This window comes from Rhopilema esculentum, chromosome 20, assembly GCF_057945365.1.
Source record: "Rhopilema esculentum isolate cy_ngs chromosome 20, ASM5794536v1, whole genome shotgun sequence".
Classification (NCBI taxonomy): Eukaryota; Metazoa; Cnidaria; class Scyphozoa; order Rhizostomeae; family Rhizostomatidae; genus Rhopilema; species Rhopilema esculentum.
In genome coordinates this window covers 15,211,999-15,226,309 of record NC_142834.1, presented here as the reverse complement: position 1 = coordinate 15,226,309, position 14,311 = coordinate 15,211,999, and the positions used below count along the sequence as shown (strand labels likewise).

General features: G+C 36.9%; 1 protein-coding gene across 1 annotated transcript; it reads left to right on the top strand.

Annotated features, from left to right (window-relative positions):
- Window positions 1-526: 526 nt before the first annotated feature.
- LOC135687266 (chromatin assembly factor 1 subunit A-A) lies at window positions 527-13,821 on the top strand. The gene is made up of 12 exons (XM_065203787.2): window positions 527-919; window positions 2,264-2,344; window positions 4,316-4,515; window positions 5,568-5,827; window positions 6,067-6,211; window positions 7,060-7,125; window positions 7,741-7,872; window positions 8,261-8,536; window positions 8,950-9,027; window positions 10,064-10,201; window positions 12,150-12,432; window positions 13,199-13,821. The coding sequence occupies exons 1-12, from the start codon at window positions 892-894 to the stop codon at window positions 13,687-13,689; spliced, it is 2,178 nt and encodes a 725-aa protein (XP_065059859.2). The 5' UTR covers window positions 527-891; the 3' UTR covers window positions 13,690-13,821.
- Window positions 13,822-14,311: the final 490 nt, after the last annotated feature.

Below are 14,311 nucleotides of genomic sequence, written 5' to 3'. Positions count from 1 at the left end.
GCCTCTTGAAACCATCTGTGCTAAAGAATTCCCTCCCATGAAATAAATAAAGCTGATTTTAACGGAAGTAGCAGCCAGGGCCCGCGCCACGAATTTTACAGTGGTGGGCCAAGGCTAAAAATTTAGGGGGCCAAGACTAAAATGTAGGGGGCCAAGGCTTCTTATCTCTTTTATTGCAGTTTTGAAACTACTTGCTTCGCAAAAAAGTGGGAGGGTCATGGCCACCCTGGCCCCTTCATTGGCGGAGGGCTCTGAGCAACGTTCCAAATCATTAGCTTCGTAACGTTCCAAATCATTAGCAACGTTCCAAATCATTAGTTTTGTAGCTTCGATTGTAGTCAGATTTTTAGATTTAGCTCTCTGTTCTCTAGCAATGTATAGATCCATTTTTAATTTATTTAACATGATAATTTTTCTTTAATAAATTGTTTTACGGAAAAAGCCTTGAAAAACAGCCTGTGCTGGCACTACTTTTGTAGGTGGATACTGCGAAGGAGAATGTTGAAGAGACAGGGTCGCAATGAGTTATGGTATAGGTCGAATGCCTGTTGGCGGGAAAGACAGCATTTTGATGTTGCTTCGATAGAAACTTTACAGCGCTGATCAATGCATTCATTTGTTAAATGATCATTATTCAGAAGGGATGAAATATCATTTATGTGATGTAGATAATATTTCGATAGTATGAAACTGATATTTATTAGATGAAATAATTCAAATTATACTGCACAACTATCGCGCCTAAAGAGGAATCGCCACACACACATCAGTCTTCTCAGAAAATTTCATCCATTCGCACTTGGAAAGCAGGGCATGAAAGTATATTTGCTTCGACTAGTTATCTCCTTAGGGTGAACGTGACTGACTAACAAGGGGCGAATCGTGTTGGTGATGGATTCGTTTGTGGTAAAATGTGATGGTAAGTTGGAATTTTGTTGTTTTTGGCTCTGTCCCCAAGCGCGTTAGGCCCCGGAAACAAAGAGATGGGAAACAAAAATAACCGAAAGTAAATGTGTATCAGAAATAAACATTGCAAAATTTATGCCCCCGTATTCTCAAGGTCAGCTAATTCTTAGCAATGATAAATAAGAAGCTGGACTTGTAATTACTAATTGATTGATTATCAGGCCAGTTAATTGCAATAATAAATATTGTCCTAGGGTAACCATTGAACTTAAAAAGGATGTTGAATTCAACATGGATGTTTTTATGTTGCAGTATCATAAAAGTACAAAAGAGTAAAATGTTTCGAAAGTTTTTTCTTTATCAATGGAAACCACCATGTTATAGTACAACAAAAATTGATGTACCATTTTGGCACAAAGCTTTCAGGTCCATTCAATCATGGTAATGTGTGTAATCTGTAAAAAATCTGTAAAAAAATCTGAAAAGTTGCACGCCAATTTTGAAAGTGGATTGATAGCTGTACCATGCTTTGATATTATCTTGAGTGGCCACTTTCAGTTGAGTTTTTCAGCCTTGTTAGCTTATTGGCAATGAATTAATAGATGACCAGGCTTTAAGGCTTGAACATTCCATAAATCCTTGATCGAGGGGCCTTCCATTTAAGCCCCCCTCAATTAAGCCCCTGCCTTAAATTCAGCCCCAACTTTTTTAAGACACCATTCTAACAACCAAATATTTGCATTTTAATAAGACCCCTGGGGGCTTCTTTGTGGTACAGCAGAAGACTAACAAATTTTAGTTTATTATTCAATTATGCATTCAGCAAGAATGGAAAAAGCTAAATAAAAAAAGCCACCAATTGCCAAAGATAATAAATATATCAATAATTTTGGACTATTGTCTCTTTGTGTGCTTTGATGTAAATACTTTAGTTTGAATCTTTAAAAAGCCATTTAGTAAAATTGGGAATTAAATGCACTTGAAAATTGCGAAAAAACAAGACAAGCTATGTAACAAGTTCAGGTTCTATAAGCCCCCATTATTAGAGACAGGTTCTATAAGCCCCCATTATCTAAGCCCCCACCAAAAAAACCCCTGTCAAAAAACTTAATAAATAAATAAGCCCCCAGGGGCTAATTCAAAGTCCTGTAAGCTGGGGCGAAATATTAGCCTTCACTGATTTGCGTGTATTTGTTGTTGTTCATTCTTGTCGCATTGCAGTGTTTCTTATTTGCTACTAATTCAAATATTTATGGTATGAATTTCCCTTCATTTACTGTGGACATACATATTTTTATTTTAATCCAGTCAAGATGTGAATGAATACTTTGTTTGATAAAATGATGTTATTTTCTAGATGCTGCGTCAGCCATTCACAGTCAAACTGAAATTCATTTGAAATGCAGCAATGAGCCCCCAGTGAAGAAAATCAAACAAGGTAAATGATGCGTCATGTGACAACACCATCTCTAGCTGATTTGAGGGAAAGGGGTTAAGGGGCAAGCTCTTGACAATTTTTAGAAAAATATAGACTGTTGATAAATTTATTCTTTGAGGGGCACAAATGAATTCTTTGTGACATTTAGGGATGCTTTGTGACCTATGTGGGTGAATCAGATGCGATGTGACATGAATGGCTGTACTAAATTATATGCGACATATAGGGATGCTTTTTGACATAAAGGGCTGCTTCGAATGCTTTTTGACAAAAAGGTTTCAGAAGTCACATATTAGGCTGAATGAAGTTCTGACATCATCTCATTAAAACAATAGGGTTGCCCCCCCCCCCAATATTTGACCAAGTGTCCGCCTCTGGTTAGAATGCTGGTTGATTATTAAAGTAGTTGAAATCCTTTCACATCTTTCTCCTTTGCTGACAAAAACTAGTTTTAAATGTATTTTCATGCTTTTTTGACAAACAACGGGCAATAGCAGGAATAAATTTGCAGGCATGCAGTGAATCGCACTCCTTTTCATATTGAGGGGTGCAATGGGGTGATATTTATGTTTTAGCATGACAAAGTATGTATGAGCATTTATTTGAAGAAGAAAATGTGAAATTTTTAACCATTTTTTTAACTACTTATTTTGCACAGGGTATGCATTTTCTTTTTTCAAAGCTATTTTGCAAATGGGATATAAAAGTTTTACAAGAAAGCATAAAAATGACATAAAAACAGAGGTTTTTGAAATGCTATCAAAAGTGGATATCCACAAGAATAGAGGCTTCTGAAAACGCACTGGATCAATGTGAACAAAAACGGAAGCAGTATGTACTGTCAAAGCCACACAAATGGTCACTTTTTACACCGATTTTGTGAGCAGTGTCTACGCACAAAAACAGATCATTTTCAAAAACACTTCGGTCTAAACCAAAAAATAGCTATCTTCATTCACTCCGTTTCTGAGAGCATTGTGAATGCACAAAGACGGGCATTTACTTCTCAGTATACAGATTTAAGTGAAAACGAAGAATTGTAAACATACTAACTATCCGCTATCTGTGATCTGCTATGCTGCATACTGTTTTCACATTTTCAAATGAAAACGTTCTAAATGTGAGTCACAACCAATCTGATACTTGTAAACGAGTGAATCTGATTTCAAAATGAATTGTTGCCTGCAAAGGATAATAAAACAAAGGCAAAATCCCATCAGTATAGTGCTCTGGTGCACTAAAACATTCTTGTGCAAATAGAGCTCCAAATCCAAGATGAAATGAAAATGCAAACAGTAACATGCGAAAAGGCATAAATTTAGTGTCGGATTGGGGCATAAATTTAGTGTCGGATTGGGCATAAATTCAGGGTCAGATTGGGGCACAAAATACAATTTAAAAGAAAATGTTATTCTTTAAAAAGGGCCTCAGAATGTTTCCAGTATAGGTGGCAACTTGTAGCCTTAATAAGGTGTGTGATGAACCACATTTCTTGGGGAAACCAGGCGTGTGCCAAGGTGTGCACGTGCGATCACATGCCTTTCTGAGAATGGCCCTAATTTTGAAACAAGATACAAAGCAAAGTTTACCTGTATAAATATGGTATTATTATTATTTTTATTACTAAACACCCTCATTTGACACCTGTGATCAATGAGCACATTTAGCTTGAAACTCAGAGCCGGAACTTAGAACCATCCTGTTCTATACACCAAAAGCGTCATCAAAATATTTTCATGATTATTTAATGTTTCATAATGCTTTTGTTACAAAAACATATTGAAAATAGAAGCATGAACTAAAGATTATCTTTGCTATACCTATGCTGGTGTTCTCATAAAGTATTTTGAATTAACCTGTAAATCGAGTTTTTCTGTCCAATGATTTTTTGCAAACTTCAAACTCAGTTCGCTCTCAAACACTCAACAGTAATAAATCTAATATTAAAAGATAGTTTTTGTATAATTGTAGATGACACCATTAATGAAGATGAAAAAGATAAATCCCAAGATGTTTTGAACACTTCAGAAGATACCCTCAATGACTCCAAAGATCAAAATTTGAGTGTTGACATGGATACAGATGGCTCTGATGTTCAGTCAGATGGTAGCCCAAAAGCTGTAAAGAACAATACTGAAAGACAATCTGAATCTCAAAGTGATGCAAAAGAGGTAGACAGCTACTATTTTGATGCTGAAAATACAGATGTTTGCTGAATTCTGATTTATATTTGCATTGTTGTGTTTTCCTTCAAATAGTTTATACTCCCTCTAATAAACATCCTCCTTGAACAAGCGTTATGAATGCAGTTTTTTCTTTATGCTTTTACTTGTTGAGAATGCAGCAATCTTGCTATCTTTGGCCACAAGCGCACAGTTTCACAGAACTGGATGAAAATTGCAGGTGACAGCAGAAACAGACTGAAATCAGTGGAGACACCTGGAGGGGGTGAGGAGGGGCAGGATAGGCTTGCCCCCAATACTTGATCAAGTGTCCATCCCTGTTTGAAATAATCTTTTCATTTTTTTGCATCAAAAATATTCTGGCAATGGGGCTTATTAATCCAGCTAGTGGAATTGGGGGCCAAAACATCTCGCTGAATCCAATCTAATAAAAAATACCAGTGTAAGATTATGGGGGAAAACTTTTAAAAGACTATATAATATTGGTAATGATGTGTTCTGCCACTGCTGGATGTTTATAAACAAGATAGAGGTAATATTGTTGGGTTGAGTTGCTAAATTAAAAGCTGGGTTGTTTTTTATAGTCAGGGTTACATTGGATTTTGGTACCATGGATGATGATATAGTGGTGAAAATCTGCTGCAGTGAAAACAACACAGTAATTCCTTTTAGCCTTTGCATAAAAATGCACTTATGAATACCAAATTGGTGTTTCGAATTGATTTACTTGAAACCCTTACTTATGCAAAAAAAAGTTAAATCGTGTGAAGCAAGAAGACATCCAGCCCATTTTGCAGAATATCCTATTTATCCTTTTTAATTATCCTATTCTATGATTTTCCTGAGATGAAATGCATCTTATGTGACAAGACAAAATTGTTGGTGTGTCGTTTGGGTGAAGTTGAAACTGTTTCATATTATGGAGTTAAATCTTCTGATTTAGCATATCCAGCCGATTTTGCTCATAGGTAATTAATCTAGCTTTGATTATCTCATTCAATTATATTCACAAGACAAAAATACATTGTTTTACATAACAGGATAAAATAAGCCCACCAAAACAGAAGAGGCAAAAAATGTCGGCAGAGGAGAAAGAGCAGAGAATGAAGGCCAAGGAGGAAGCTAGGATATTAAGGGAAAAGAAGTTGGAAGAGAAGAGGCAAAGAGAACAGGAGAGAGAGGAACTTAAGCAGAAACGGGAACAAGAAAGAATTGCGAAAGAAAAAGAAAAGAAAGCGAAGAAGGAACAGTTGGAAAAAGAAAGGCTGGAAAAGCAGAAGAAGAAAGAAGAGCTTAACCAGTGAGTTTGCGCCTCTTTTTGTTGTTAGAATTAATGTTCTGGTTACACATTGTTGGTATGGATGATTTGACTCAAATTGCAATGAGTAAATATGTATGTATACTGTACCCCCCTAGCTTGACATCTCTAGCGTCGACCGTGGCTCTGCCTATACGGCATCAAACACTTAATGACACATTAGCAGGACAGTAAATCGTTGCATATTGACAAATTTATGACCTTTATTTCTTTTTCAAAAGGGCCAAGGAAGAAGAACGGAAGAAAAGGGAAGAGGAAAAAAGACAGAAGGAAGAGGAAAGGAAACAAAGAGATGAAGAAAAGAGGAAGAAAGATGAAGAGAAGAGGAAGAAAGATGAGGAGAAGAAGCTTAGAGAAAAGGAGGAGGTCGGGAGGCGCTCTTCATATTAATTATTCAAATTAGAAAAAATTCTCATTCTCTATTGGATGTTAAGCAACATTTACTTTCGATTGGTAAACACGGTAAATGGAATTGGAAAGCTAAAATGATTTTATGCTTGACATTATTGTAAGATGGCTTCACGTAGGCAAGGTTGAGAGACTTGCTCCAATAAGAATGATATATCATGATATATTGCGCGTGGGTTGCTCAGTTTTTATGGTCGCAAGCTCTCGATTGTGTCAAATGTAGGAATAATGAGATGTGGTCACATTGAGTGGAAGGGCCACAGGCACCGCGGAGCGTTGAGAAAAGTGGGGGGTCTAAAAAAAGTTGGGGCTAAAACCGTATAAAAAGAGGCTTTTCTGGTAGTTTGATACTTAATATTTGGCTTTTTTGCAAAAATTGGGCGGCTAAAGCCCCCTCCAGCCTCCCCTGCTCCGCGGTGCCTGGACCAAGACTCCGCTCGATATGCTTAGCGTTTTAGTGTCCTAAAATCTATTCTTGGGTGCTAGGTTAAAACAAATATAAATATATTACTTAAATCGATACAAAATCGGCAGCAAACTATGCTAAGCTATGCTCCTCCTTGGCCAAACGACTGTTGCTGTTTTTTGTAGATTCGTTTTCTTGTTTAATTTACAGCGTGATAAAAATTACGTCAGAAGATGTGATTGTTAATAAAGATTTTCTTTTGGTAGTCGATACTTGTAAATAAATGAAGGGATCCATTTGATCTCTGCACAGTTTTATTTTGATTCTGAGAACGAAATCTTCCACTTGCTTGAAGAAGAAAGTAACTTAATAGGTGATAAGCATTTCCTTTTTTTTGCAGCAACGAAAAAAAGACAAGGTGAAAGAGTCATTCAAAAGCTTTTTCATAAAGAAGTCACCGCCAAAGGTAAAAAGTTGTCTCCTTTAGTCGCGATGATGATAGATCTCTTTTGCAAAGTTTCAAAATATCTTGAAAACCAGGAATGTATCATGTTGTACCAAGACACATCGCATCAAGTAGAGTCTTTATGTAGCATTGCACTAGGTATTTTAAGTGTGTTTAGGCCAAATTGAACCAAACGATGCAAAACCATAATTTCATACTTTTAAAAATTTTGCAGTAGGTTCTATCTTATGATGTCTCATTGAAAATGAAATGAAAAAAATGCTTACGTTTTCCTCAGTAGTAAAATGGATGCGTGGTGTCATAACAGTTTAAAAGCGAGAGTGACAGGGTGTAAATACGCCCCTGTTTAAGGGGGAAATTCTAGTCTTTCACCAACTTCAAGGGACCTCTTTGAATGGAGAAAATTCAAATTGGCGGATTCATGAAATTTAAGTAGAAAAGCTCAAAAATTCAAATTGCTCTACTTTAGGAACCAAATGAAGTATCGAAGTGAAACTTTAAATGTTTTGTCTATCTCATGGTGTTGTTGACAATAGGTGTTACTGGTGTCCCCCTTTGACATGGAGTGACCCATACAGAGTTGATTCATCTTTGCTTGATGTTTTGTATTTGTAGCTTGAGACAGTTGGTGGAAAATGCCAGATTTTTGCTCCATTTGAAGTGAAACCCAACATGACTATGGCCCCCGTTTTGCGGCGAAAGCCAGTTGAAGACAACGAAGAATTCTCAAAGAGAATCGAGGACCAGGTATTTCTTCTGATTTCGTTAAAGTACCTTAGCTGTGTAAATAGGTTATAAGGAGATCACCTTTCAAGGAGATCACTGGGGCACTTAAGATGTTTTCAAATGCTAAATAGGCCTATTTATGTAAGGCTATTTAGGGAGAGGGGAGGTTTCATAAAAGTGTCCGATTAGCAATCTTGATAAAGTATCACAAGATAAAGTTTGTTGCATATTGTAAACAATTCGTATTTGGACGATGCATTGCGATAATCTTGCAAACAGTTGGTATTCTGAGAAAGCTTTTATGGAGTCAATGTAATGAGCACTCACTTCTTGGTCTTCGTTTAAGACCCATCATTCCTCGAGGATCCTCTCAATAAAGCATTAGACCAATAATTATTTGGTTTTCTAGGCTTGTACAGAACTCTACTTAAAGGAACTCAAAGTGAGAAGCGCAGACTCGAAGAACAAGTACAAGAGTGGAAGAGCTTTAAGGCGACAAATGCGAGACCATCTATACGATTCTGTATTGAATGATGAAGATCTTGTTGTTATGGAAAATGAGGAAAAGAATATAATGGCCGTTAAATTATTGCAATTTAGTGAAAATTATAGGCCTCCTTATTACGGGACATGGAAGAAAAGGAGCAAGAAAATTTCACCGAAGAATCCATTCAAGAAGGATGAGGTAGGATTTTCGTGCTTAATAAAGGAGAGTTACGCCCAAGACGTTTAGTTAGTATGTAACATTGTATCATCGGCTTTGTGTAAATTTGTTAGATTTGCATGGGTTGGAACATTTTGTAATTTTGGTTTGTTCTGCAAAAAATAGTTTAACTTCTAGATGTTATTTGTTGAATCCTTGATATTGCAATGTGTTTTTTGAAGACGGGGGAGAAAGGAGGGTTTGGTATTTACTAAAATTGTGCATCGTTGGTTTGGAAAGTCCTGTATCCATATAGTAAATATATCGTAAAGGGGAATTACGGGTAAAAATTGACTTAATGTTTAATTAGGCTCATGAAACCAAGGGAAAGTCCCTCTGACAAAGTTTAAGATTGTGTTTCCCAAAAAAAGAGTAATGCCTAATTTTGTTGACAGAATCTTCTGAACTACGAAATTGACAGCGACGAAGAATGGGAAGAAGAAGAGCCAGGAGAGAGTTTATCAGGACCAGAGGTGATGTCAATATTTTAATTGTTTGTTCCATTTATTGAAGGTTTCTTTGCCTTCAGTGTTCAATGTGATTGTGAAATATTGAAATTAGGGAAGAATTAAGACTACTTTATGCCCAAAGACCGTGGAGCATTTAAAAGATTGAAGGGGCTAAACCATTTTGGGGGCTAAACATGCTGAAAGCCAATAGCAAGGCGATTTTTTGTTTGGTTTTATGTATATTTTAGAAATTTTTTGGGGGAGCTAAAGCCTCCGTAACCACGCCCCCTTCCGCGGGCAATGCGTACAGCATCGACCACTCTTTTACAGAACGATCAACAACAATCTTTATTAGGCCTAGCATTAGATTTGGTCATGGATTTTGTACAAAGAGTGAGAGATTTACATTATCATAAGATCTATTTGAAAGATGTTGAATATCCAACACAAAACGTGAAGGAATACCACGATTTATTTTTAGCAAAAAACCTTTTGTCAATCTTAAGCACAAAAGCTTACCTCAACAGTCATGCGCTGGCGTTTTCTGATTGGCCTATTTCGATCCACAACTGGATATATATATTTTTCCTAGAGTAGAATTTTTGGTCTATGACTTGCCCTTTTATTCTCTTAAGCTTAAGTATGTCTCAAATGTTTTCTTTTTTCAAAGCCACCTTATTTTTGCAAAATCAGTGAAATATATTGTTAATTGGCTGGGATTTGACCGCTTGAGCAAAAGCTCCCTCCGTATCATTCTATTGTATTATGACTTTTGCTTATCGGGTCAAAATTCAAAAGTTCTAAAAATTTCCTAAATGACATCAATCTATTAGCTCTGCGAATTGTTAGAAATCTGAAGTGGATTTTCTTAATATTCAAATATCTTTAAGGATATTTTCAGTAAACGGCAGTTTTGCATGTGTTTTTCTGCAGAAGCATGTCCTTAATACGAGTCGTCTTTAATACTAGATGAGACAAATTTCTATAAATATCGTTGACTTTGTTGTTATTTGCTGTTTTCCTCTCTGTTAAATCAGAATTTTTCGATAACTATCCTCAGAATGAAGACGAGGACGACGAGGAGGAAGATAACGACGAAGAAAACGATGGGTTTTTCGTCCCTCATGGCTACTTATCGGATGACGAAGGATTATCCGATGAAGACGGCGAAAAAAAGGAAGAACATGTGGACATACGGGTTGGTTGTTCTTTTATTGCAGTTTTGCTTAACCACAGAACTTTGGTCCTGGTAACGCAACATTTGCAGGTGTTGAAACAATTTATGATAAGAAGTTCTGCAATGATTTTCTAATGCAGATATTTTGCAATATGTGATGTCTAGTATGCAATAATTTTGATCAATTTATTTATATTTCATCACCAGAATTTTTATATGAAGAGTTTCGATTCCGTTGCAGCTCTTATCTATCAGTTTGTTTTCTTAATTTATAATACAAGTCTTGATTTTGTACATAGTGTAAATTGTTTTAAGTCAACAGAACATGGAACATCCACACGTGACCATTCGAAAACAAAAGATACTACGTCAATCGTCACCACTGCTGTAGGACTAGTTACTACGTTTAGGTGGTACTGCGGAAGGATGGGGGCTGTCTAGCCTTAAGCGCCTAAGTCCATGACATCCTCTGTAGCCGTGCCACCCTGGCCATCATTTTATCAATGTATCTGAACTGTGTTTTGACATTGTTTGCTCATATGCTATCAGTTTGGGACTTATTGGCTATTTGTGTTGGCTATTTGTGTTGGCTATTTGTGTTGGCTATTTGTGTTGGCTATTTGTGTTAGTTCTGTTACCCACAATCACTGGACCTTGCACAACGTTTGAGCCTAGAATGCTCGAAGAAGCATCCCTTGTTCAATTGTCTTTGTTGTTAGATAGGTTACCTGCTCTTGTTAACAGCTACTTGGAAAATAGGCATCAGAGAGTTAAGATTAATGGATCATTCAGTACCTACAAACAACTGTTCCTTGGTGTTCCGCAAGGATCAGTTCTTGGTCCCCTCTTCTTTAACATCTACATAAATGACTTACTTCTCTCCTTAATGGATACGGATATCTGCAATTACGCGGATGATACAACTCTATATGCGTGCGATAAAAATCTCAATAATGTAATTGCAAGGCTAGAGAATGACTCGAGTATAACTATCCAATGGTTCGCTGATAGCTTTATGAAGTTGAATACAAACAAATGTCATTTACTTATTCTTGGCAAAAGTTCTAATCAACAGGTTAAAGTTAATGTAGGAGATTCTATCATAGAAAACTCGGAAGAGGAAAAGCTACTAGGTGTTGTGATAGACAAAAAACTCAGTTTTGAGACACATATCAGTAAGTTATGTAAAAAGGCTGGTAGCAAACTCACCGCCCTCGCTCGCATATCTGGATACATGGACGCTAATAAACTTAAAATCTTAATGAGAGCATTTGTAATTAGCCAATTCGAATACTGTCCACTAGTCTGGATGTTCCCATGTAGGCACTTGAATAGTAAGATTAATAGAATACACGAAAGAGCTCTGAGAATTGCATACAAAGACTATGATTCTAGCTTCAATACTCTGCTAGAAAATGATGGCTCGGTAAATATTCATGTAAAACACCTGCGAAATCTTATGATTGAAATGTTTAAAACAAAGGGAAATATCAACCCTCCTTTTATGAGGGAGATTTTCTGCGAGCGTCATGCTGTTTATAATTTGAGAAATAATAATGAATTTATGGTACCAAGAGTAAGAACAACCATTTATGGAACCGAAACTATCAAATATAGAGGGCAGCGTCTTTGGCTCTCTTTACCTCAGCACATAAGGAGTGCTCAATCTATTAATGAGTTTAAGAAAGAAATTAAAAGCTGGAATGGCACAGACTGTACATGCAAACTATGTAGGACGTTCGTGCCACAGCTTGGTTTTTTGTAATTCTATCTTTTAAATAGCTCAGGTTTTTATAGTTTTTTAATGGATCATTTTGTACTTAAAAATTTTATGTATTTAATCTCGTATGTATTTAGTTGATGTAGTAGTTTTAACAGTTGGCTTGGATTAGCTCATTTCTTTGTAAATAGCTATGTAGCGCCAACTTTAAATAAATTGATTATTATTATTATTATTATTGTTTCACAGGATAAAAAACTGGACAAAACGGAAGGGTTTCCATTCGAAAACAAGGGAAAATCCAAGCAGATGCGGGCTACTTGCTTTGGAGTGGCTTGGTTCAAGTCCTGTGAAGAGGTGCCTGAATTCCTTGCTGCTTACAAGATAAATCCAATTGCAGAAATACCCATCGATATTTTCACAGTGAAGCAATGCAAAGAGCTAAGGGAGGATGCTGAACAACTCGATAGCTGTCCTCAATCAGCGATTTTACGATCAAATAACAACACACCGCTAAAGGTGCCCGAACAAGGTCAGATCCTTTGTGTTTTGGTATCCTCTTCGTCTTTGTAGATGCCTGATACAAAAAAAAGCCATTTGTCTGTCACTCAACTATTGGCCAATCAATGACCAGTGAGTGGTATAACGATTACTGATTGGCCAATTTTTATTGACGTTGGTTCAGGCCATTTTAATATTTATCGATTGCTTTAAGGTTCTGTAATGCGAAAAATTAAAGACTATATATATATTTCCTAGCGTATTATTTTGATCTATATTCTGACGTCTTATACTCTGAAGAGTGTCAGACGAATGGCTTTAATATGACTCAAAATGTTTGCTTTTTTGAAAACCGTTTTAACAATTAAAGAATTTGAGAAAGTCTAAGAAAATTTAAACAATGGGAAACCGAATCTCGAGTTCAAATCGTATCTTTAATGTATCACTTACAATCTTTAATGGGGCAAAGAGTCTTCGTTCTAAAGCAGTTTTTTATTTTTAAGGATATCATGTTGTAAGAGCCACATTTTTAGTACAAAAGGTTCTCAATAAGAAGTTTTGAAATGTGAAGTTTGTGCGTAATTAAATTTATTCTTTGAGCGTTTCAAAAGCACTGTCGTATTTCTTCAACCAAACCATATGGGGCCGCCAAACCATACGGGGAGCCAAACATTACGGGGCGACGGGGCGACGGGGCGACGGGGCGACGGGGCGACGGGGCGACGGGGCGACGGGGCGACGGGGCGACGGGGCGACGGGACTCTATATACTCTTAATGCGAGCCCTTTTTCTTTTAGCGATGCCAAAATTGATCGATCTTGTGCACAAAAACAGCGCTGGATTAAACAGACTTGTTAATACCTTCCTGGAAATTTGGGATAAAGAGCGAAGCGAGAATAGCGACCAGAGAGCTTCCACGCTTCCAAGGATTTCGAAGCGCCAATTGGAGAAAAAGATTCTAGAGATCGCCGCGCGGGATAATTTCGGTGAGAACGGGAAATCGTGCTACATGGTTCACAAACACATTTTGGAAAACTATAAAACCGATCTTGATACTTTAAACCTCAGGACTAATTTGAATTTGAATTCAAGCATCGCGAGAGTGGAAAAGGATAACACATGTTGTAATGATGTTACCATGGAAACTTTAGATGACGATTGCATTATTGTGGAAAGCGCGAATTCGCTACAGTCACGTGTGACTGAAGGATCGCCCTCGCAAGGTCAGCATCGCCAAGAGAACGAACTTGATAAACCTCCAATGCAAACAGAAATTATTGCTCTTTAGTAAGAATGGAAATTTTGATTGTCACCAGTATCTTGTTATCTTTTGTATATGACTTTTTCAATTAGGTATATAATATTGTAATAATTGCTCCCCAAATGTGCATGTTTTGTTCAGATTTTAACGATCTTTTTATTTGCCTCCTTCTTTTCGGTTGTTCTTTTTGAGCTTGCTTTTATTCTAAGGCCAGTTCTTTTTCCTTGCCTCCTCTCTGTATCGAGGCTCATTGTAATTTGGTTTATGGCTTTTGGAAATTGCTCCAAGCTTCATTGCACTAATTTTTTGTGCTCAGAACAGGAATTTCCATCATGCTTTGGTCCCGATGCAATTTTGCATATTGTTCCCCAGTTTTTTAGATTAATGAGGATATGTTGTTTAAACACTTGTAAAGGGATTCGACAGTAAAAGTTGTTTCGGAAGTAACGCTTCACCCACAGTCGCTAATCGCGGTCAAATCCTTAATCCGCATCCGAGTTGAATTGAAGGTCAAATGTTTATCACAAATAAATTTCATTTACTACTTTAAAGGAGGCTGTAAATTGACTTGGTGCATTGCGTTCTGGGTAAAGATGAATCCCAATGTGCTTTTCAAAATCGCTTGATGGCTAGGAGGCTCGAAGAACTC

What these genes read in the sequence shown, in the direction of transcription:
- LOC135687266 (XM_065203787.2), top strand. Translation starts at nt 892, where the DNA reads ATGGATTCGTTTGTGGTAAAATGTGATG. An exon ending in AGCTTAGAGAAAAGGAGGAG is followed by an intron (nt 6,212 to 7,059) that starts GTCGGGAGGCGC and finishes TTTTTTTTGCAG; the next exon opens with CAACGAAAAAAAGACAAGGT. An exon ending in TAAAGAAGTCACCGCCAAAG is followed by an intron (nt 7,126 to 7,740) that starts GTAAAAAGTTGT and finishes TTGTATTTGTAG; the next exon opens with CTTGAGACAGTTGGTGGAAA.